Genomic DNA, 22,921 nt, shown 5'->3' on the forward strand with positions numbered 1-22,921 from the left:
TCGAAAAACTCGTACATCTCATTCCCGCCTTTATATTTGGGGTGTAGTGGGATTCAACAGGCTATTTATTCACGAGAAAACGTACTAGTTCGGCGAATTACTTATTATCGAGTGGGGACTGACGATTGCCGCTTTCGATGGCTCGGCCACTATATGCGGGCAACCGCAGGAGAGACGCGGAAAGCTGTGCCGAAGTCAGTGTCGAAACCACCGGGCATCTTGGAGCCTCCCGCATCTCGGCGACCCTTCCCGAACAGTGGTCGCTTAATACTCGGCCAGAGGCATCGGCACCCTCCGTAGATCCCAGCGGGGATCTTGGAACCTCCTGCATCTCGGCGACACCTCCCGAAAATTGGTCGCTTAATACTCTGCCATAGGCATCGACACCCTCCGTAGACCCCATCGGGGATCTTGCAACCTCCTGCATCTCGGCGACACCTCCCGAAACTTGGTCGCTTGATACTACAGCAGAGGCATCGGTACCCTCCGTAGACCCCATCGGGGATCTTGGAACCTCCTGCATTTCGGCGACCCCTCCGGAAACTTGGTCGTTTAATACTCGGCCATCGGCAAAGGCATCATCCATAGAAGAAGCAACAATAGAAGGCCCAGGGAAGTCGGCGCTTATGTTAGCATCTTCGAGCATCGCTGTGACGAAGGCGCCATCGTCCCGGTCTATGAAGCCTCTGGCATCGAACGTTGACTGTGAAGGGGACACGTTGTAAGAGGGCGCGCCTTCTACACGGCGCTGCTTGAACTCGCCGTGCACCCACCTTTGGATCACCACGGCCGCAACAGCCTCTCTCTGGAGCCGATCTGCAGCATTTTACGGGCAGAAGGAACAGGAAATATTTGTGCTGTTTGGAGAGTAGATATTTAGAAGGTAATAACTGATCTAGATAACATGTATATTCTTTACCGCTGTCGCTGTGACGTTATTATGCCGTGTGCTTCATCGTATGTGGTTTGTTCTTTTATTTCTGCTCCTCTCTACTACAGAATATTACATTATCGACAGTATAAAGATTTTAAACTTTGCCTTTCATTAAGCTGCTGGACGATTAGAGCCCGAACATTGGGAGAAAAATATATTATGGTCTTTGTTTCACTGAAAGCAGTTCAACTGCTCGAATTCCGTGGATTCACTGGAATCATTGAAAGGCTGGTTTTTACGGAGACTCCCGATTTCATAGAAGGGAACAAAGCAGCTGATTAGACTGGCGACATCGACCAAACCACGACACCCCGTGACGCACATAAAACGTGACATTGTCTGCTCCGCCTGCGCTAGAGCAGAACTTGCGAGGAGCACTGCAGTATGGGCGGGGCTGAGACTGTCCCGGGGTACATGCGTCACGGAGTGCCGATATTTGATCGATGTCGCTTTACGACCTCCCGCCAGCGCGCTGTTTTCGAATGGCGCGAGCCAGAGTTGTGTTCTCACCTCAGTAGTACTGTCGGGAACCGCCACCTATGGCCTGTATTTCAATCCATGAAACGCAAAACATACGTCAAGGACTACGCCGAGAGCATTCAGATGACTTCACTTCGCAAGCAGCTCTTCAGTTTTTTTCAGAATTATGACTGCAGCCCGAAACTGTTCCACTCAGTCCAAAACATAGGCAGAGCACATGCCCGTTCACAATGGCTGAGCTTACAGCTACCATTGAGGACATCCGGCCTTGCACTGAACCTGACCATGATGGTGTACCTTATGCCCTATTCGGGAATCTGTACTGCCAACCATTGACTTCACTTCTCACAATTTTAAACGAAGTCTTGAAGTGCAGTAAAATGCCATGAGATTGGAAACACACAGTGGTAGAGCCGATTCTAAAGCCCGGCAAATCACGCACACCCGATTTTTGTTACCGCAACTATTTGTAAACTATATGAAAACTGCTTGCCACTTGACTCTCCTGGCTGCTCGGCCATGAACAGAAATACTTTTCTTCCCAAATTGGCTTCGTATCAGGACACAGATCCGATGATGGCCTTTACCACTTTGCCAATGATGTAATACGTTGCTCCTCTCACTGCCATCCTGTCCGCACAGTCCAAAGTACCGCACAGTACCCCAGGGCTCAGGTTTAGCCTCCCCCCCCCCCCTCCAACTCAGCTAACATCGCATTCATTACTCTCTTACGCAGTCTCTCCAACGTTCCTAAAGTCCAAGTTCTAGCATAAGCAGATGACATCATTCTCTGGCCTACAAACAGCTCACCTAAAATCCAGCAAGACTCCCTGCAAATTTGCCTGTCTTCACAAATATCCCGTCAACACTGGCCTCTCGCTCAACCTCTCCAAAACCTGCTTTGTCCATGTGGGGAATAAAACTGGCCGCCGGATTTTCAAAGTCACTCAGCTCGTACCAACTATTGCCAATGCACCCCTTCCTCAAGTGTAACGTGCCAATGTTTTGGCCATGCACGTTCATGCTTCAGGAAAGGGCACGGCTTGGTTGTCAGCCGTGGTTTATGCGCAACGGTGCCATAAGCACACTTGGCCTCATCCCGAAAATACCCAATCGTTCTGGAAGTGCCCGGTCAGGTTCAGCGTGCGGCTTGTTCGTGCTGTTTTTCAACCTTGACACCTATACCAGGCTGTTTCAACAACTTACAAAATGACCATGGGCCACACTTCAAGCGCTCAACCACGAAGCCATAGGCGTCTTTACTGGCCTACCTCGAGCAACCCTTGTTTGGCTGCTGTAGGAGTATACGCAGCTCAACAAACTGATAGAATTAATGACCAAGCGACAAATTCAACAGAGCACGGAAAGTTTCCCTTAGTCCCATGTTCGAGCCTCAAGCGCCTCCGTGGCACTACTGTCACATTACTTCGAAAAAGCCTGCTCGCCATAAGAAGTCAAGAGCTCTCGCCCCCGTTACCTCCAGCTCCTTGTAGAAAACTTTTTGGCTGTATCCTTTACACAGATGTAGCCATAACACTATAATAGAGATCAACCGCTTTTACAAGCCCAACACAGGCTCTGAGATCAACAGCCGCCAAACCTATTGTACTGACACTTCCTCATCTCTTGCCTTTAAACTGCATGTGATTCGAAATGCCATAGCAGATATAGCTCCCTCCCTTCATATAACTAAGTGCACATATTTACTCATTATCAAGGACCTCTGAAACATCTAAACAAAGCCTGTGGTGCAGTTCAGGTTTCTCAGACAATAGATGCTGCCTTCCAATCCTGCCCAGTGTCAACACTCATCCGCTGGGTTCAAGATAGCACAGATGTCCATAACATCGCAGCTGTCGTGCTTCCTGATACAAGAGACATGCCACAAACTCGTCTCACTTCTCTGCCACCAGATCCACTTTTGACGCAGTTAATATCGGCCTCCCTCAGGCAGCGTACACGTGCTCTCATTCCCCCGTGTACCTACCCCTTTCCGCCCAATCTACCTCGAGTGGTTGAGGTCGCTCTGGGGCGGCTTCTGGTTGGAGCATAGCCTTTAAGCCTGCAGTTTTCCAGCAGTGGCGAAGTGAGAAGATTCCTGCGCCGGAAAAATTCTCTCACTATAAAGCACCCCCTTCCTATCCCACTATGCATCACCTACTGTGAACATGCCCAGGAAATTCGCTGGTGTGCGCTCGTGTTCTTCGAAATACAGGCCTTCGTCAAACAATTCCTGAAAATTCGAGTCATTAGTAAAAGACAAGCCTATCTTTCACTACTGACTCAAATTGCCACTAATCGTTGACGAAAAACATTTAGGCTCGAAATTTATGCGACGTTTTGCACATAACCGGACTGCATGCTTTTTGTAACGTTCCATACCTTACTTAGTAAAACAACTTTTATGACTTGTGGAAAATTGAGCGTCACAAATAATAGTAATAAAACTAATATAGCTGTTACTGACGACTGGCTACAAATTCGTAATATCAATTAGGTCCCTAGAGATAATATTTAAAAAGTTAACTAGAAGAATTTAGTAAACCACTTCATTAGCATGATTCGCCTGTTCCTGACGTCCGCCGACGCTAGTATTACTATGCCCAAAAAATCTTCATACCTCAAAAACCCCATTTTTAAAAACTTGTGGCCGGCTTCCCTGAAAAACTCGTATGCTATATACATATAAATACACGAGCACAAAATATACGTGTTGGCGCAAGTCTTCGCGTCAGTACTACCCTTAAATTCACTTAACCGCATTTTCATTTCCATAAAGATTCCTATTTTGGTGCTATTACGGGGGGGAAGGGGGCGGGTCATTACAATAAATTTGACATACTTTTGTTATGATTGAATGACTGAAGGTGTGATATGACATCGTCTAGGGAGGTTGGTGGGCAGTTAAAGCTGCAATTCACGGGAAAGGCCATTCCAGTCGCTTGGTGCTTCGAGGAAAAAGAATTTAAATATAGTAGTACTGGAACGTATGTTTGCTGTGTAAGCTGAGGATGATTAAATTTGATAAACTAATAGGACGGTTACGACTGTGGAACGCGGGGTTCAGCGATAGCTGTTTGGGCGTTTAGTTTTGGGGGTGTTTTGCTGGCGAACTGGTGTAGTGGTCACGTGATGCACCACTGCGCTCGCAAGCGGCTGTTTTAGACAGAGCCACCCGTAGGGGTATTCGACCCAGGATGACCGGCGCAACTGGTAGCTGCGCTAGCCCCCACTGGTTACGCCGACGTCGAAGACGGCGGACGGCTATGACGCGAAAACCAGGGACGGGTGCGTAATAGCTATCGCTGTAAAGCATAAAGGCTAGAAATATGGCGACGGGGTACAAGCTTGTATGATTCGGCATGTGGCTTGAGAGAGGAGACGCTGAATATGTATGAGAAAGAGCGGCACCTGAAGTCGGCGGCTCCGCTTTGCACTGGCTTCTAAAGCCTCCAACTCTACTGTTTCTAATTTTCACCACCATCTGTAGCTGTATGAAACGCCGACATAACCCATCAGGGGCTAAATACGCATGGCTTCCATACTGGGTCGCTTGCGCGGCTAAGTTGAACGTATCTTTTATCTTAAATGATCACCAGAACCCCTTACAGCCACTGAAGAGCAAAGCCCACTGCCCTCAAGAAACCCTGTTCTCCGCGGGCACCTTATCGCAGTTATTAGGTCTCGTTTTTTATGAAGGAGCTCGCAGGGTTTACTAGATTAAAGCATGACATTGGACCTACATTTCTACGAAGCAAATTTCACCTTGTCTGGCAGCGTTGGGAGCAAGAGGTCTCAAGGTACTGGTAAATTATCACCGATCGCTGAGAAAAATTTAGTGTCGGTTCCGTAAGACCGTAAGACATCACTGGCTGATCAGCATCAGCATCGCTCATCCGTGCCGGTGAGATCAGCTGAGTCAACAACGGCTAACTCTTTCTGATAATCTTTTCAAAAGATTCGGGTTTCCAAACTGCGCAGGCCACTGTTTGAAATGTTAATGCTCCTAAAGCTCGAAAAATGAGGAAAATCAAAGTGTGAATGTACGAACATTTTATATCGGAGAGAACTTCTCTTACCGTGTTATAAATGATTACTGGAGATCCAGTATGAGCTTGAATTTACAATTTAATAAGCCCTAAATACTGGCCTCTAGCACTGAGATGTCAACTTCAGCAACATTGAGAAGGTAGGCCTGTGCCAAGAAGCACCAAAATAGGTGCTTGTTGAATACTATTAAACACTTCTATGTTCATTGCTTACTCCTGCGGTTGGTTACAGAAGAATGACAGCACCCAGCGGACGATAGACTGTCTTTGAGAAATGCCGCTTATTTCAGTTTGTTAGAAATTAGGACATTAAGCTCCGACAAGCACTAACATGTGGTAACACACGAGACAGATCATCTATTGTTTCAGCAGCGCAATCATTGCGATAATGTAATTACGAGAATTGTGTTTGTAAATGAAATAAAAAGCGCCTCCGTGTTTCGCAATAATGGTTAGTGTGCTCAGTTGAGCACAATGACTGCGATCGGTTGCGGTGCTGAAATCAAGGGTGATGGCGACGCGGCGAACGTGTGATGCGTGAACAGAACAGGACGATGTTGCGGCTCCGCGGGATGCGGAAAATTGCCAATGGTGAGCCTGGCGCGGCGGTTGAGCGGTTAGCATTGCATCTGTGATTTCATTTAGTTTGTGCGTTGAAATCAGCTTAAATTTTATTTTTTTCTGAAAAGTAAGAAAATATCTTCCAGAAAGAAGGCCGTTCACTTGAGTCTCCAGGTTTAGTCAAACTTTCGGCCTGTTTATTTATTTATTTATACACATACCTCACAGGCTCCAACTGGAGTATTGAGTGAGGGGGGTAAGACAAACAACATATAGCGAAAACAGGAGCAAAAAAAACATAGCTAACAACAAATCAAAGAATCAAAAGAAACAGAAGATTGAATCGAAAGACGCCGAACAACATCAAGCAAACGAAGAAGAACAACAACACTCTGGACGATCAGAAACGCGCATGGCTCATCGAATTCCTGCAAAGAACTGCAAACGCATGTATATTTATAAACTGCTTGCAAGGATAGAGAATGACAGCCAAGTCGCAGGGTGCAAATGAAACGTGCGCACATCACTACGGAATCAATTTTTTTAATGTTTCTCTAAACGTGTCTAGATTATTAATTTCAACAATGTGGCTTGGAAGATCGTTCCAAGCTGCTATTGCCAGAGGCAATGTAGATTTGTTAAATGCATTTGTGTGGCCAAAAACACGTGTGAAACTGTGTGCGTTATATAAGCGGCGAGATGTGCGAAATGGGCGGGAAAGGGGTAATGTAGTTGCGTGTTCACTGTGACTGATTTTGTGCAGTAAGCAAATCAGAGCTATCGTCCTTCTAGATTCAAGAGATGGGAGTGATAGTGATTTCTTTATAGCAGTTACGCTAGAATGCCTACTGTAATCTTTCGCGATGAAACGCGCGGCACGGTTTTGAACAGATTCGAGAGAATTTATTAAATATTCCTGATGTGGCGACCAGATGGCGGAAGCGAATTCGAGCTGAGGACGAACAAAGGTTCTGTACGCTATTTCACGAGTGGCTGAAGGGGCTTCACGTATGTTTCGTTTTAGGTAACCAAGTGTGCTAGATGCTTTTGCTGTAACATGTTTTATATGCGCCTTCCATGGTAAGTTTGCTGTAATATGAATACCGAGATATTTGTACAAGGGGGTGACAGTGACAGCACTGTTATTAAGCGAATAAGTGTAAAGAGAGTTAGTTTTCTTGCGGCTGACAGTCAATAATTTGCATTTTTCTGTATTTAGTGATATTTGCCATAGCGTGCACCAGTTTGAAATCTTATCTAGATCTTTTTGAAGAGCGATGTGGTCGTCGGTTGCCTTAATTTGGCGATAAACTACGCAATCGTCAGCAAATAATCTGATTGCTGATGTTATGTTGGATGGCAAATCATTTATGCAGATGAGAAACAATAGCGGACCCAACACGCTACCTTGAGGTACACCGGATGAGACATCGGCCAAGGAAGAAGAATGATTGTCAGTAAACGTAAACTGTTTGCGGAATGTGAGGAAATTCCTTATCCACGATATTGTAAGGCTGTCTAAATGTAATGATGATAATTTGGCTATTAAGCTAGAGAGTGGAACGCGATCAAAGGCTTTGGCAAAGTCAATAAAGATACTATCAATCTGGAAACCATTGTCTATGTATGTGAATAGCTCGTTAGTGAATTCGATTAGTTGAGTCTCACAGGAAAGCCCTTTCCTAAAACCGTGTTGCTTCGGATAGAAGAAATTGTTAGTTTCTAAGCGCTGCATAATATTTGATGCTATCACATGCTCTCGTAATTTACATGGAATGCTTGTTAATGATATGGGTCGGTAATTACTTATCTTACTTTTATCGCCCGACTTAAAGATAGGAATGATTTTCCCGATTTTCCAGTCACATGACAGTTCCCCTGTGGATAAGGATTGCTCAAAAATGCGTGATAGAATGGGTGCTGTATATGTGGATGTATGCTTCAAAATTTTATTATATATACCATCAACGCCGGCTGAGGTAGAGATTTTTAGTTTCTTAATTAGGAATGAGATGCCAGAGGCATCATTCTTTATTGGTGCCATATACCTGTAGTTTACGTCTGCGATTGCGGGAATGGTAGAGTAATCCTCGCGTGTAAACATTGAGATAAAAAAGTTATTAAAAGCATCTGAGGATTCTTCTGAAATAGGTGCTCCGGTATTGTCTAGGAGTGAAATTCGGCTCGAGTCTTTTCGAGGGGAAATCACTGCCCAGAATTTTTTAGGGTTATTTTGCATCATGGATTGGAGGTCATGTGAAAAGGATTTGTGCTTAGCGCTACGAATGTTACAGCAATAATCTTTTTCGGACTCTTTATGTTTTAACCACGCCACTGCGGTTCCTTGCCGCTTAGCAATTCTGAACAGGCGTTTCTTTTTATTTTTTAATGAGCGTAGCGTCCTGTGATACCATGGTTTTGAACTATTACCCGGAAGTGAATTAGTGGAATACGAGCATGTGTAAGCTGCATTAGTGTTTCCTTAAAGAGCTTCCAGTTTTCCTCAACAGATCGGGAAACAAAATTACGTAAGAACGAGCTGTGGAAATTCTCCAAACCTATGTTGATGGCAGTGAAATCAGCCTTCCTATAATTAAATATGCGCTTAGGTGTCGTAGTGCGTTTGTATAAGGGTAGTTCTATTGTGAGGTTAACGAGTAGATGATCACTAAAGCCAGGCATCAAAGAAACTGATGCAACTGTTTCAGGGATGGATGTGAAAACGAGGTCAAGAACATTATTGCCACGGGTGGGTTTCTGAATCATTTGCACTAGAGAAAAATCTAGTGCAAGCGCTACGAAGTCGCTGGAGTGTTGGCAGGGTGACGTTAGGTTAGCCCAGTCAATTTCTGGGTAATTAAAATCGCCAAATAAGAATATGTTAGCTTTAGGAAATTTCGTAGTAATTTCGCAAAGATTTTCATACAAATAAGACGTGAACGTTTCTGTACTGTCTGGTGGTCGATAACATATTCCAAATACGTTCTTTGAATACGAAGATGGAATGCAGACCCAGGTTATTTCAAGTGGGCTTGAAACTTCAAGGAGAAAGGCAGAAATGTCTTTTTTTACGGCTATCAATACCCCACCGCCCCTTCTTCCGTCCCTGTCTTTACGATAGATGCTGTAGTCAACTGATGGTTGTAGGACTTCGTCATCAGTGATATCGGAGTGGAGCCATGTTTCTGTGACTAGTAGAATATCACAATTGCTGTTTTCCAGATGCGAGCAAACTTCGACACGTTTTGGGAGTAAACTGCGCATATTCGTGAACGATACCGAAATCTGTGCTACATCATTATGAACACTTGGATCAGGTGGATCACAATCAGATGAGACTGCCGGCCTTTGAAACTGCTATCTAGATGATTGAATAACACTGTCAGTGTCAGCGCAGTAAGTGAACACGGTATTTTCTATGCGCAGTTTATCCACGGCTAGTTTGAACGGCACATTTTTGGACTTCGCAAATTCTATTAACTTTCTTCTGGCTACTCGTGTTTGCAATGAAAAGTCTTCGCGCACAGCAAAATTTGTATTTTTGAACTTATAACCTTTTTCTATTACTCTTTGCTTATCCTTGAAGAAGGTGAATTTAGTAATAATCGGTCTACATTTACCCACTTGGTATTTGCCAAGACGATGCGCACGGTCGAGTTGCGAAGATTCGATTGTAACGCCAAGCTCTTTTGAACAAATATCAATGACTCTGCCTTCTGACGCGGACCATGTTTCATTGGAATCGTCGGGGATGCCAAAAAAGAGGAGATTACATCGCCTTAGCCGATTTTCCGTGTCATCGCATCTTGATCCAATAGTCTTAATTTGCTCAGATATTGAATTAATAGCTTCAGGCGAGCGGAGTGGCAATGTACTTTGTTTTTTTTTCAGCGATGATGTGTCAACCTCAAGAACACGTATTCTTGAAGATAGCTGTTGCAGTTCCTCGTTGACAGATGCTTGCCAGTGCTTAAGTGCGTGTAAATCACTACGCATATCTGCCTGCCCGCTTTCAATCCTTGTTACGGTTTCCAAAACAGTAGTTAACAATTCTTCGGCAGAAGGTCCTGGAATTGTCTCGACATCACCAGATAGAAGCAGAGCCATTATTTTAACACACATTGCTGCACAGCTGCTACAACGCTAACACAAGTTAGAGAGCTCAGTGGGGCACAACACCACGAATAGGCAATGGTTGCTACTCCGAACGGAAAAACAATCAACGTATCTAACCTGAAACATTATTTAAGGTGAGTGCGCCATTCCTGCAGCGGTGTTGTGCCCCAGTGAAGTGGTTGCCGAGGAATCCTTATGTAGACTGAGGCCATGATTGATAGCGGAAGCGGTAGATGTAGACACAGCTTGCCAGCTAACGTGAGAAGTCCGGCCAAAAACCACTGGTGGCGTCCAATAGTCGAAAAGATCCGGGGGAGGCCAGCTTGTTGATGCATCCACAGTGCATGCAGTAGCAGTCATTCAAGCTGCCGGGCACGCAGCCACGGGCACAATCGTCAGCACGGCCACCTGAAACATTATTAAAGGTGAGTGCGCCATTCCTGCAGCGGTGTTGTGCCCCAGTGAAGTGGTTGCCGAGGAATCCTTATGTAGACTGAGGCCACGATTGATAGCAGAAGCAGTAGATGTAGACGCAGGTTGCCAGCTAACGTGGGAAGTCCGGCCAAAAACCACTGGTGGCGTCCAATAGTCGAAAAGATCCGGGGGAGGCCAGCTTGTTGATGCATCCGCAGTGCATGCAGTAGCAGTCATTCAAGCTGCCGGACACGCAGCCACGGGCACAATCGTCAGCACGGCCACCTGAAACATTATTAAAGGTGAGTGCGCCATTCCTGCTGCGGTGTTGTGCCCCAGTGAAGTGGTTGCCGAGGAATCCTTATGTAGACTGAGGCCATGGATGATAGCGGAAGCGGTAGATGTAGACACAGGTTGCCAGCTAACGTGAGAAGTCCGGCCAAAAACCACTGGTGGCGTCCAATAGTCGAAAAGATCCGGGGGAGGCCAGCTTGTTGATGCATCCGCAGTGCATGCAGTAGCAGTCATTGAAGCTGTCGGGCACGCAGCCACGGGCACAATCGTCAGCACGGCCACCTAAAACATTATAAAAGGTGAGTGCGCCATTCCTGCTGCGGTGTTGTGCCCCAGTGAAGTGGTTGCCGAGGAATCCTTATGTAGACTGAGGCCATGGATGATAGCGGAAGCGGTAGATGTAGACACAGGTTGCCAGCTAACGTGAGAAGTCCGGCCAAAAACCACTGGTGGCGTCCAATAGTCGAAAAGATCCGGGGGAGGCCAGCTTGTTGATGCATCCGCAGTGCATGCAGTAGCAGTCATTGAAGCTGCCGGGCACGCAGCCACGGGCACAATCGTCAGCACGGCCACCTGAAACATTATTAAAGGTGAGTGCGCCATACCTGCTGCGGTGTTGTGCCCCAGTGAAGTGGTTGCCGAGGAATCCTTATGTAGACTGAGGCCATGGATGATAGCGGAAGCGGTAGATGTAGACACAGGTTGCCAGCTAACGTGAGAAGTCCGGCCAAAAACCACTGGTGGCGTCCAATAGTCGAAAAGATCCGGGGGAGGCCAGCTTGTTGATGCATCCGCAGTGCATGCAGTAGCAGTCATTGAAGCTGTTGGGCACGCAGCCACGGGCACAATCGTCAGCACGGCCACCTAAAACATTATAAAAGGTGAGTGCGCCATTCCTGCTGCGGTGTTGTGCCCCAGTGAAGTGGTTGCCGAGGAATCCTTATGTAGACTGAGGCCATGGATGATAGCGGAAGCGGTAGATGTAGACACAGGTTGCCAGCTAACGTGAGAAGTCCGGCCAAAAACCCCTGGTGGCGTCCAATAGTCGAAAAGATCCGGGGGAGGCCAGCTTGTTGATGCATCCGCAGTGCATGCAGTAGCAGTCATTCAAGCTGCCGGGCACGCAGCCACGGGCACAATCGTCAGCACGGCCACCTGAAACATTATTAAAGGTGAGTGCGCCATTCCTGCAGCGGTGTTGTGCCCCAGTGAAGTGGTTGCCGAGGAATCCTTATGTAGACTGATGCCATGATTGATAGCGGAAGCGGTAGATGTAGACGCAGGTTGCCAGCTAACGTGGGAAGTCCGGCCAAAAACCACTGGTGGCGTCCAATAGTCGAAAAGATCCGGGGGAGGCCAGCTTGTTGATACATCCGCAGTGCATGCAGTAGCAGTCATTCAAGCTGCCGGGCACGCAGCCACGGGCACAATCGTCAGCACGGCCACCTGAAACATTATTAAAGGTGAGTGCGCCATTCCTGCAGCGGTGTTGTGCCCCAGTGAAGTGGTTGCCGAGGAATCCTTATGTAGACTGAGGCCACGATTGATAGCAGAAGCAGTAGATGTAGACGCAGGTTGCCAGCTAACGTGGGAAGTCCGGCCAAAAACCACTGGTGGCGTCCAATAGTCGAAAAGATCCGGGGGAGGCCAGCTTGTTGATGCATCCGTAGTGCATGCAGTAGCAGTCATTCAAGCTGCCGGGCACGCAGCCACGGGCACAATCGTCAGCACGGCCACCTGAAACATTATAAAAGGTGAGTGCGCCATTCCTGCAGCTGTGTTGTGCCCCAGTGAAGTGGTTGCCGAGGAATCCTTATGTAGACTGATGCCATGATTGATAGCGGAAGCGGTAGATGTAGACGCAGGTTGCCAGCTAACGTGGGAAGTCCGGCCAAAAACCACTGGTGGCGTCCAATAGTCGAAAAGATCCGGGGGAGGCCAGCTTGTTGATGCATCCGCAGTGCATGCAGTAGCAGTCATCTCGTTTGTTTACTACAAAACATTCGTAGGATTGCTTCTGGCATTGTTAGGCACGAATGCCCGCTTCTTTGGGGTAAACTGATTAGCGCGCACCGAAAACCCAATCTTGTGCTTTTAGTACATTTAGTTATGCGCTCTGTAACCAAATGGGGACAGTCACCGTTTTTACGTAGCCCGCAGTCGTCATCGCAGCGTGGTGCGTGGTGTCTCCCGCGGACGAGCTTCGAGATGCTCAAGGACGTCCTCCGCTCCACTCTTCTCCCCGGTGGTGATCGGCTCCTCCTCCGAGTTGTTGTTCCTCGTTGCCCTCGGGTCCTCCGAGGACTTTCAGTCACGCTCACAGCTTTCTTGCGCTTGGCACCTCCATAGTACCATCTGAATAAAAATTGTCATTTTAATAAAACAATCGCTTTTTTTATTAAAAAGAAAGGTGATGCATCTGTCTCACGTACGGTAGGCATCATAAGGGAAAGTGAAAGAAGAAAGGATGAAAGAAGTGCCGTAGTAGTGGGCTCCGGAATAATTTCGATCACCACGGTACCTTTAACGTGCACTTCCGTCGCACAGCACAAGAGCGCACTTTGCGTTTCACTTCCATCGAACCGCGGCCGCTGCGATCGGGCTCGAACCCGGGTGCTCCGGTTCAGTAGCCGATCGCCCCAAACACTGAGCCACCCATTCGACAAGGAACTGTAGGTGTAGTAGCAACGGCGTGGTGTCCTGGTTCGTATCACGCTTACTCAGCGCGGTAGATGTTGAAAAAGTCTAAAATCTAGAAATCGCCTGCTGTAAGCAAAAAACAGGGAAAATCTTTACTCATTTTACGAGTCTGTTGTGAAGTGAGTGAAAACAACGAAGGGTGCTCTCGCGGTCTCGACAGCGCAATAACCAGACATTCGCGTTTCCGCCACATCATGTCTTCTTGTTGCTAATCGATTTACACAAAGATTATAGCCTCGTTTGGAAGTGAAAGCCACTGACAGAACTCCGTTTCGCCCTACACAGCGAACGCTTAAGCCACACTGTCGGCTTTGAGTGAGCCAGCTTGCTGGGCGTGCAGCATAGGACATCGAATCGCGGCCCGTCCAGGACTCAAAGGTGAACATGAATAGGTTCCCGAGATATCTGTCTACGTGAATGGCCTACGTCATGCGACCTCGTGCAAGAAGCGCGGTCAGCTCTCTACCGTGTTCTAGTTATTCACCATGAAGAAGAGATGGAATTGCTCCCGAAAAGTGGATTTCCTTCTGGAGCATTGCTCGTTGCCAGCGTCTCTTCTAATAGCTTCGCTGTTTCATATAAAACAAACTTAACGGTTTTAACTGTGAAGATGCTTAGAAAACAAAGAAAAAAACAAAAAGGCTGGATCCATCACGCAGTTGCGTATCGGGAGCAGAAGCTTTCACGAGAGCGCCACATGGCACGAAATTCAGAACAAGCGCATTTTTCAAACAGAGGAAGTTTATGAGGGAAATTGTTGGCATATAGTAAGACTGCACGGTTAAAAATAAAAAAATGCGCTTTAACACATGAACAGACGATATTCGAAGAGACCCAGCAGAAAATACTCTCCTGTTCCATTAACGTTCTTCTCCTCCTCCTTCAGCAGAAAATAAGAAATCGTTTTAATAGCAAATGTACGCGATGTTAGGCAGTAAGATCGGCTAGTTCAAATACAGCCGAGGGACACCTGTTGCACATCGCCTTTCCCTGATCGTTTGTAAGATAAAATTTTTTGGTCCATGTAACTGCTGGGGATAGCAGTGCTGTTCACCTCCATTCGTCAGTTCATGTTTACCTATTGCAAGTTAAGTGGAGCATGGTCTCGTTAGTTCTCGCCTAAGTTACAGAAATTTAGTGTGGGGAAAAACGTTGCAAGAAAACATCAATAAGCTACTCGTATTGCAGGAAAAGTTTCTGAGAATAATTGAAAATGTTCCTAGAACATTCCATTCGCAAGAACATTTTCTAAATATAAAATACTTCCGGTAACTAAACTGTACACCTTTCGCTTAAGCCACACTCTGAAGCATGAAATTATAAATCACACGTCCTTCGTTCATGAACTCTCCAAATTGAAGTAAGCTATAAAGTACACAACACGAGAAACGTCTATCAGTGGCATATTAAAACATACAGAACGACATATGCATGCCAAGCACTTGAAAACATATTACCGCGTGTACTAAATGATCTTTGTCTCATATACATTGACCAAAAAACCACCTCACAAAGAAAGCTTTTACAATATTTTTTTTATGTTTACAGACACTGCATTGAATTTGTGAAACAAATTGACTGTATTATACTCTTCATGGCTTTCTTTGTCATTTTCTTTTCCTTAGGAGAAGTACCTGTCGCGATGATTCACAACATTGTATTGTAATTGTATTGCATTGCATTGTAATTTGAAAGTGTGCCGCCGCTTTGTTGCCAAAGTTCGCAGTTGGGTGTACATGGCCAAGTCAAGCGGTCCAAGAGGCTGCTTTTACTATGGGAACCCTGTCGCCATGTAGATTGTGGTGGTAAAATAAAAATAAAATAAAACAAGATTTTAAGACTCTCGACAAGATGAGAGCAGGATAACGCGAACAATGTGACTTCTTGGAAGCTACATGTATTTTAAGTTCCATCTCCACACTCCTTCTAAACCATAAACTTTTAGGACGAACACGTCTGCTGTCCCTGGCGTGAGAGCTACAGAATAAAAAATATTTAGGCCAGATTTGGAAGACGTTTTTCAAGGCAGGACCTATACGCTTCAGGCACTTTGTGTTTTCAAAGCTGTAATTAAAATAGAAAAATGAAGATAGAATATATATTTGCAGTCCAGTTTAATTGCCCGCATATCATATTCAGAAGCAGGAATGCCACTGTTAACTGCAAATACAAACTCCAGAATTTTCATGACTCCGTTTTGCACACACTTGCCCTCGCTGTTAGTACGGGCTGCAAAGAGCAAGTTTCAAAAAACTCATCGGTCGCGTCTTTTAATTAGAGTGCGCACCGAACAAACGCTGCACCATATCTCACGGTTTCCTTGTGCAGGGGCAGACTCCTATTCAATCATCATTTATTTGACCGCTTTCCTGAGTAACTGTTCACATTTAGCTTAGTAGGGTCATTTAGTATTGATTCGTATGATACAGGAAAGAATTGTTCACAATAGCTATGGCGAAGACGCTGGAACAGCGAGCCCGCCAATAGAATCGCGACGTCAACACCTTTCGGCCCGATGCTTTCTCTATGCATCTCGGGAGAGACTCGACCATTTTACGCGAGCTCATCCGGCCTCTCGTCAGGGAGAAACTGCAGGCGTGCCCCGGATCGTGCGGCCCCCATGCTATCCCTGTGGCGAGGCCAGTCACCTCTACATGGTGTGCCCATAACGCCGCGTGGCCCTGCGTGCTTTTGCGCCGGGTGACCCCTGGCCTCGGAACGGCGAATCATCGCTTGAGGTCGCATCTCACCTGTCGGCACGCCAGAATCACATCATGTCCAACCACCGTACTGCTCGATCCCTATCGCTGATGCGCTACCGATCTGCAAGTCCTCGTTAAACAGCCGGCTACACCGGTCACCGTTCTCCCAGTCCGCGCCGGCAAAACTAATTCCAGCGTCCTCTGGAGGAAGACAGGCGACGTCGGGAAATGTGAAGAGCCTTCCTCCTGCGCCATCGCGAAGCTACGCTATTTCTCTGCGAGCGAGTAGAGACAGCATAAGACGCGCTACCCCCGATTTGTGCGTAACAACTGATGGAGCCGGCATGAACGCTTCACTGGATACTGGTGCCGATTATTCCTTCACGTGACTGGCGCCCGCCTTAACCCCAGATTGCCTGTGCCGCGGAATATTTTAGACAATATATAACAATGGTGAAACGACGGCAAGCTAGATATGCACCCTTGATAATGGTGAGCTGGGTTAGTGGACCCAGTTAAAGCTAAAGAATTTTCGTGTTCTTTCAAACATGTAACAATATATCGCTCCATGTGGCCAATGTATACCTGAGTGCAAGGAAGACGAATTTTATAAAGAGTACCCTGAATCCTACTTAAGCCACCGTCCTTCCATGCAGCGCGCTGTGTGATTAAGGGGCCAGTACGAGCACCAAACCCTGGACTATATATAACACCATCAGAGCATGGCACAAACATTGTCTCGTGCTGAACCACAGAAGTTTCTTGACATTCTATTCGTTTTTCAGCCTCCGGCCTCCTTTTTTTGTACAACCGTCTTCTCCAGTTTCTTTGGTGCTCAGAAGGCACATTTACCACACTTCTTGTCGATATTTTCAATGTCGTGCGAAAGGCTGTTTAACTAAGGGTATTAACCTTTCTTTTTGCCTGACCTTGACATCGAAGCCGATGTTTTAAGTATTTTTCTATTTTATTGCAACCCAATATGAGAACATGATCCGGATATCGGCCATCCCTGATTCTATTAGATTGTTTGCTGAAGCTTTGGTTTATCGTATAGTGACAGGATTTTGACAACGCTGACTTGAAAGATGGAAAAAAAAATTCGGTTTTTACAGTTTTAGAACAGAACGAATTGTAGTTCAGCAGCGATTTGACCGCCCTTAGTAGATACTTCGAACAGATATGTCTTTCCTCCACTTTCATGCACAAATCTAAATTCGTAGCTAGTCATCAGCCGTAACATCAGCGCTAAACTGCAGACAGAATGTGTTTTCTTTGAAAACTTGTAGCACAGAAATGATTTTTCTGGAGAGGTTGCTTCTTTCAACGAAGATCTAAGTGTCAACCTATCGGAAGGTGCGCGGTGTTACACCACATAAGTTATTTTGCCACAGTCAACAAAACACAAAAATATCACTTAGCATTGGTGCCATCCTAAAGCCAATTGACATATATGCTTTCTGGGTATGAAATTTTCCTTCCCATTCAAAGAACGTAGGGTTCACGTCAAATGAAATCTCGGGCATAAAGTTCACCTTTGCATTCAACGAACGTAGACTTCACATAAAAAGAAGGAAATTTAGTAAACCTGGCAACAGAAATGCCGCGAGCACTTCTAAATTGTCCATCCGTCATTGGCCAGTGCAATTTCAGAGTCGTTTCAGTGTGCGGAAGAGAATATAACAAATCTACCACATGGGTGCTAAAGGCCGTACAGGAACATGCATTTTCATGCTGGGGGAAGCTAACGACGATCTCAGAGCTTAAGGAATCATAAAGAGATAATTGCAGTAAATGGATAGATATATAAATAAATACCATATATTTAAATGGATTGATAAATGTATAGACGATTGCAGTGTCTACAAATAAATAAATAAAATAATCAATTATGCCAGATGCTTGCGGAAATACCCTGAAACTTCATATTGCCATGTACAGCTAGTGGGAGGGTCCGCTGCACCCTCACCAAGTTTCCAACACTATGAAGGTGAAATTTAACGCAGTGAAAAGGACCCTCTAAGAGGAGCGCTCCTTTTCTCTACTTTTTTTTCAGTGCCCATGTTTTCCTTGGCATTCTATCTCAACTTTCACGCCTCTATCCTCCACGTGTAACGATTGTCTCGAGTTGCTTCGTATAGAGCGCAGACACTTCCCTCTACGTCATAGAGAATTTGAGACCCCGATACGGTCTCTTGGCGGCAGACGCAGACCAACAACTTTGCAAACATCCGTACACGACAGCTCATACACCCAAGACTATACGCCTACACATGTCCCTAGCACAAGTCTGGCACTGCTCTGCCCCAATTTTGTGCGAATATGGGGGCAAACGAAACAATCTACAGACGCTAAACACGTCTTTTAAGCGATGGCAGGCTCTTCTGAGCAGCGATAACCTGCAGTACCAACGGGCTCTCATCCAACAGGTTCTAAGAGCAGTTCAAGCGAATCGAGCCCCAGAATAACGACCCCACCCATTAGCTCAAGCAACTCCTTCTTGTTGAATCAAGTTTTTTTTCGTCCTCTTTTCTTCAAAAGTAGTCACCTATACGTTGGATAACAACGCTTCAGGTTCGACACAAAGACGTCACGGACGACCAGTGCAATTCAGGCAACAGAGTGTTACTATTGACGGTGGTGCCTGGCGTGACCCAGTACATCAGTCACCAATTACACTCCGTGACCCTCTCTACTCACCATATCCAGTCTAGTAATCACAGTGTGCCATGCTGTACCTCCACTCCACTCTCCTTGCTCCTCGGCTCTGACTGGTGACCGCGGTTTGCCTCTCCACCCGATCGCCTGCCGACGACTCGCCCTCTCTCCATTTTCTCTCTGCTTATGTATCTCTCTCCTTCCCCTTCTTTTCCTTCTTGCCCTTTCTATCTCTCCACTTAGCCCCATCTCCTCTGAGGTTACACACGCCAGCGCACCACCAGATACGTTTTTCCGCTAAGGGTGTTCTCCTGCTACTGCATAAATGATGTAGGACATCTTATCTTCCGCAGCCCTTTACTGCGGCGTTCCTCATAGCCAGAGTCGCTTTGAGCCGTTAAACCACCACAAATCTAAGCCTTACTTGGCAAAAACAATGCTCAGCAGGAACGGCGTAAGCAGCACAAGCCACGTCCCAGCGTAGCCCAGATCCCAGAATCGAGCGATTTGCCGCACTGCTGTACAATCGGTTTTGTGAAAATGGAGGACCTTCAGGAAATCCACAGCTGCTCCCCAGACGCACTCGCACAGGCTCTTCGCGCAGGCTCTTCGTTCTGCGAAAAAAAAGAGGAATATTTGTTGGTCGCACACATAGTCGAAGCGCATAGCGCAGCTCAACTCTAATATCTCGTAACTATGGGTTTCCTTTAAAAGAGTTCGTCTGTAGTCATTTTTGGCAGTGAATGTCCCTAGTGGCCATCAGGAGAGCGTGCGGCACTCTAGTGCTTCGCACGTCTCGGTAGTAGTTGCCCCTACCTTAGCGTAACCTGGAAATAGCAGTTAAATTGAAGGCTCGATGGAAAAGTTGCATATGGACATATTTAAGCATGCTTCTTTATAAAACTTAGTAATTCCAGTTAACCATGTATTGGAAAATTTTGAATAGAACTACTCATACTACACTACAGGTTTATGGGACTCCTGAGGTAGGAGAGATAAAGTATTAGGGCAAGTATGGTGACGGAGTAACCACAGGTCGCTTTGGTATACTATTGCTCTCGGTATCGTTTTACGACTCTATCACAGCATAGTTTCCATTATGTGATGGTCCCATTCTCCAGGCGCGTTTTACCATGGGTACTCGTCTATGCATATGACAGTGCAGAGTAAGAAACATTGGCGAGTGCCAGCTAATACTGTTCCGAGAAAGTTGATGGGACTCGCAGGTGCACAAACTTATCAGAAATCATAATCAAAATACCTATATATGGCGCCTTCCTGCGCTTAAGAACTATTTTACGCCTCACGCGAGAGAGGTAACCTTTTTAGATGTAAACCACGAGACTACAGCGACCTAAGCAGTGACATAAGTGGAAGATTGGAAAGCCGCCGTCATAGCTCAGTTGTTAGAGGACCCCATTGTGACATGCGGAGGTGGTGGGTTCGAATTTCACAGGTGGCATGCTGCTGTTTCTTCATCACATTTCCAATCAGCTAAATTTGAGGTAAAAACTGATTACATTACTAATTTTCCTTTTATCAACACCACAAATTAAAGTAAATAAGAAAGGAACGACCCGAAAAAGGAACTACCCTATCCTTTTATCGGTTTTAGTGACTGTTGGCTTTATACATATCTAAGCAGAGACTATAGGAGGTTGTGTTTAATAAATTACCTCAGCAGACAAAACACTCTGAGAATAGAATGGGTGGCATAGTAACAGACACTAAACTTTCTACAGGATAGTACACAGGTGTACGCTTTCTATGTGTATTAAAGGTTCTTAAGGCACCAGCTTGTACGTTAAATACACAAGAGAAATGCACCGATAAGTTCGCAATGGCATAATGCTATCCACAGTTAGGAATTAACAAGTCGTCCGATATAGTAATCAGAACAGGCTACACTTACCGGCCAGTGTATTGCCGCGGCTTGCACTGCTTGAGTCCTGGCTATACGCATTTGTTTTCATCATCAGGGATTTAGTGCTGATCTCCAGCGAAGTATTCCCGAGGTCTGAGAACCTCACACCGTTGTCCGTTGAGCTAGAGTTGGATCTGCTGAGCATCTGAATCGAAGAGCTGACGCCGGACATGTTCGAAATGTTGAGAACTCCCAGGGACCAGGGAATTTGGAGCAGCGCGCTTGACCTCGCCTTGTCCACCGCGCACCATCCGGCAAACAGAAGGCATAAGGTGACGGCGATGCGGGCCCAAGCCATGCTGCTGTGAACTGCGACTGCGAGGCCTGTATTACTTCTACTTCTTCTTCATCCTCTCAAAACATGGCGCATGCCCGCATGAGGAGATTGGCCAAGTTGTTGTGAGCCTATCAAAAGATGGCACATACCGAAAATGGGGGATCGGCCAAGAATCGGGTGGCTATTCACCGGTTGAGATTGGCCAAGTTATTGTTGTTTTTTCGTCATTACGTTGGCGCATACCCACGGTGGGGGATTGGCCAGGGTTTGGTGCAGATCCAAACAGGAAAAAACTCATCCAGGTTTATCTCAAGCGGCTCATAAATATAGAGGAATCTGAGAGAAAAAGAAAATTACGAATTTTGAGAGATCTTGACGAAATCGGAATAAAAATTGAGGCAGCAAAGCGATGTGGGCTAAAAGACTAAATTTTAAAGAATTAATAAGAAAGAAAATAAGTTTGACAGAAAAGAAATGGCATCGAGAAGTTAACACTAAATTCTGCCGGTTTCTGTAACATACTTCTGAAAAAGCTGACACACCTGATTAATTGCATGCCCTCTGAAGGTTGCACCGAAAGAGCGGAGGACGGAAAGGGTAAACGCCAGCCCTAATTGAGCGAGAAGATTTTGCAAAAACTGAATTCTCTGAATTCTCTGTTGTTCTTGTTTACTTCTGCGGACGTCCTCCTTCTCGTCTACTATGGCGATAGGCAGTTTTTTCTACTTCCAGAGGGCGGTGTGTGCTACTGCTGATGATAATATTACTACATACTCAGTAGGCACTGGGCATGTCTGGGGTGTCTATTTAAGACGTTTTGTGGCTGGGCGGAGAGCTCAACCTGGCCAGGCTGAACAGTTTCTTTTTCCTCTACGCTTCCCATTTCCCCCGCTTCGTCGTCGAAACGAAGAAAGTTACACTTCTCCCTCCGCAGACCAAGCCTCCCACGGCGAGCTAAGCAGGGTCCTGAGGGCTGAATCGTTTGAGCCGGGCAATATGCACCACCTGGGTCTTTTGTGAACATCGGCCACTGTCAGTAAGGCGCTAGACGACGTAGTTCAAATCAGTGATGCGCACGATCACAATAAGATTGCCAGTGTGGCGGGACAGGAGCTTCAAACACAAACTACGCTTGTGGAGCGGCGTCCACAACCACACCAGCAGGACATGATCATAGCATATGGGCTGACGGAGGATGTCGTTGAGGTGTTTAGAGCGCTGCTGTGAGTCCAAAATGCGGAGGATAGAGAAAGGAAGGATGGTGTCGATGCAGCGGCGGGGAACACGAGTGTACTCGAGGTAAAATGGGCTGTAGCCAGTTGTTTCATGTTGTACAGCGTTGTACGCATGCGTAATAAAAGGGAGCATATCATCCCAGTTCTTATGGTCAGAATCGACGAACATTGACAGCATAGTGGTGAGTGTGCGGTTTGAGCGTTCGACGAGGCAATTAGTTTGTGGATGATACGGTGTCGAGTGACGAAAATTGCATTCGCAGCGATGAAGTCCTTGGACAACATCCGCAATAAACGGGCGCCCACGACCATTCATAAGAACGCGAGGAGGGCCATGTCGGAGAATGAGAAAGCGTAGGAGTAATAGAGATACATCGGAAGCAGTGGCGCATGGTATGGCGGCTGTTTCACGTTATCGTGTTAGGTGGTCAACACACACTGTAACCCAGCGGTTACCGTTTTGCAGACTGGGAAAAAAGGCCTAACAGGTTTATGCCCGCTTGCTCAAATGGCGCGGTCGAAGATGTGACCGGGCGCAGCTGGCCTGGCGAACACGACGTAGGGAGCTTTAAACACT

The 22,921-nt window shown here is 46.3% G+C and overlaps 1 protein-coding gene across 3 annotated transcripts; it reads right to left on the bottom strand.

The window, feature by feature from the left end:
- Nucleotides 1–66: 66 nt before the first annotated feature.
- LOC144100520 (uncharacterized) lies at nucleotides 67–21,170 on the bottom strand. Of its 3 annotated transcripts, none has more exons than XM_077633453.1 (5): nucleotides 20,821–21,170; nucleotides 19,333–19,522; nucleotides 12,989–13,203; nucleotides 774–816; nucleotides 536–703 (listed from the first exon to the last, which is right to left on the bottom strand). In XM_077633453.1, exons 1-5 carry the CDS (start codon nucleotides 21,128–21,130, stop codon nucleotides 676–678), a joined length of 786 nt encoding a protein of 261 aa, XP_077489579.1. In that variant the 5' UTR covers nucleotides 21,131–21,170; the 3' UTR covers nucleotides 536–675. The 3 variants fall into 3 exon arrangements, with proteins under 3 accessions (XP_077489577.1, XP_077489579.1, XP_077489578.1); XM_077633452.1 differs by adding an exon at nucleotides 3,421–3,512 and having other exon boundaries at nucleotides 536–816; XM_077633451.1 differs by having other exon boundaries at nucleotides 67–816.
- Nucleotides 21,171–22,921: the final 1,751 nt, after the last annotated feature.

Source organism: Amblyomma americanum, chromosome 8 (assembly GCF_052857255.1).
Source record: "Amblyomma americanum isolate KBUSLIRL-KWMA chromosome 8, ASM5285725v1, whole genome shotgun sequence".
NCBI classification, from domain to species: Eukaryota; Metazoa; Arthropoda; class Arachnida; order Ixodida; family Ixodidae; genus Amblyomma; species Amblyomma americanum.

What these genes read in the sequence shown, in the direction of transcription:
- LOC144100520 (XM_077633451.1), bottom strand. Translation starts at nt 21,130, where the DNA reads ATGGCTTGGGCCCGCATCGCCGTCACCTTATGCCTTCTGTTTGCCGGA. An exon ending in CCGCGGCAATACACTGGCCG is followed by an intron (nt 19,523 to 20,820) that starts GTAAGTGTAGCC and finishes TTTTTTTCGCAG; the next exon opens with AACGAAGAGCCTGCGCGAAG. An exon ending in CTGCGGGCTACGTAAAAACG is followed by an intron (nt 817 to 12,988) that starts GTGACTGTCCCC and finishes AAAATGCTGCAG; the next exon opens with ATCGGCTCCAGAGAGAGGCT.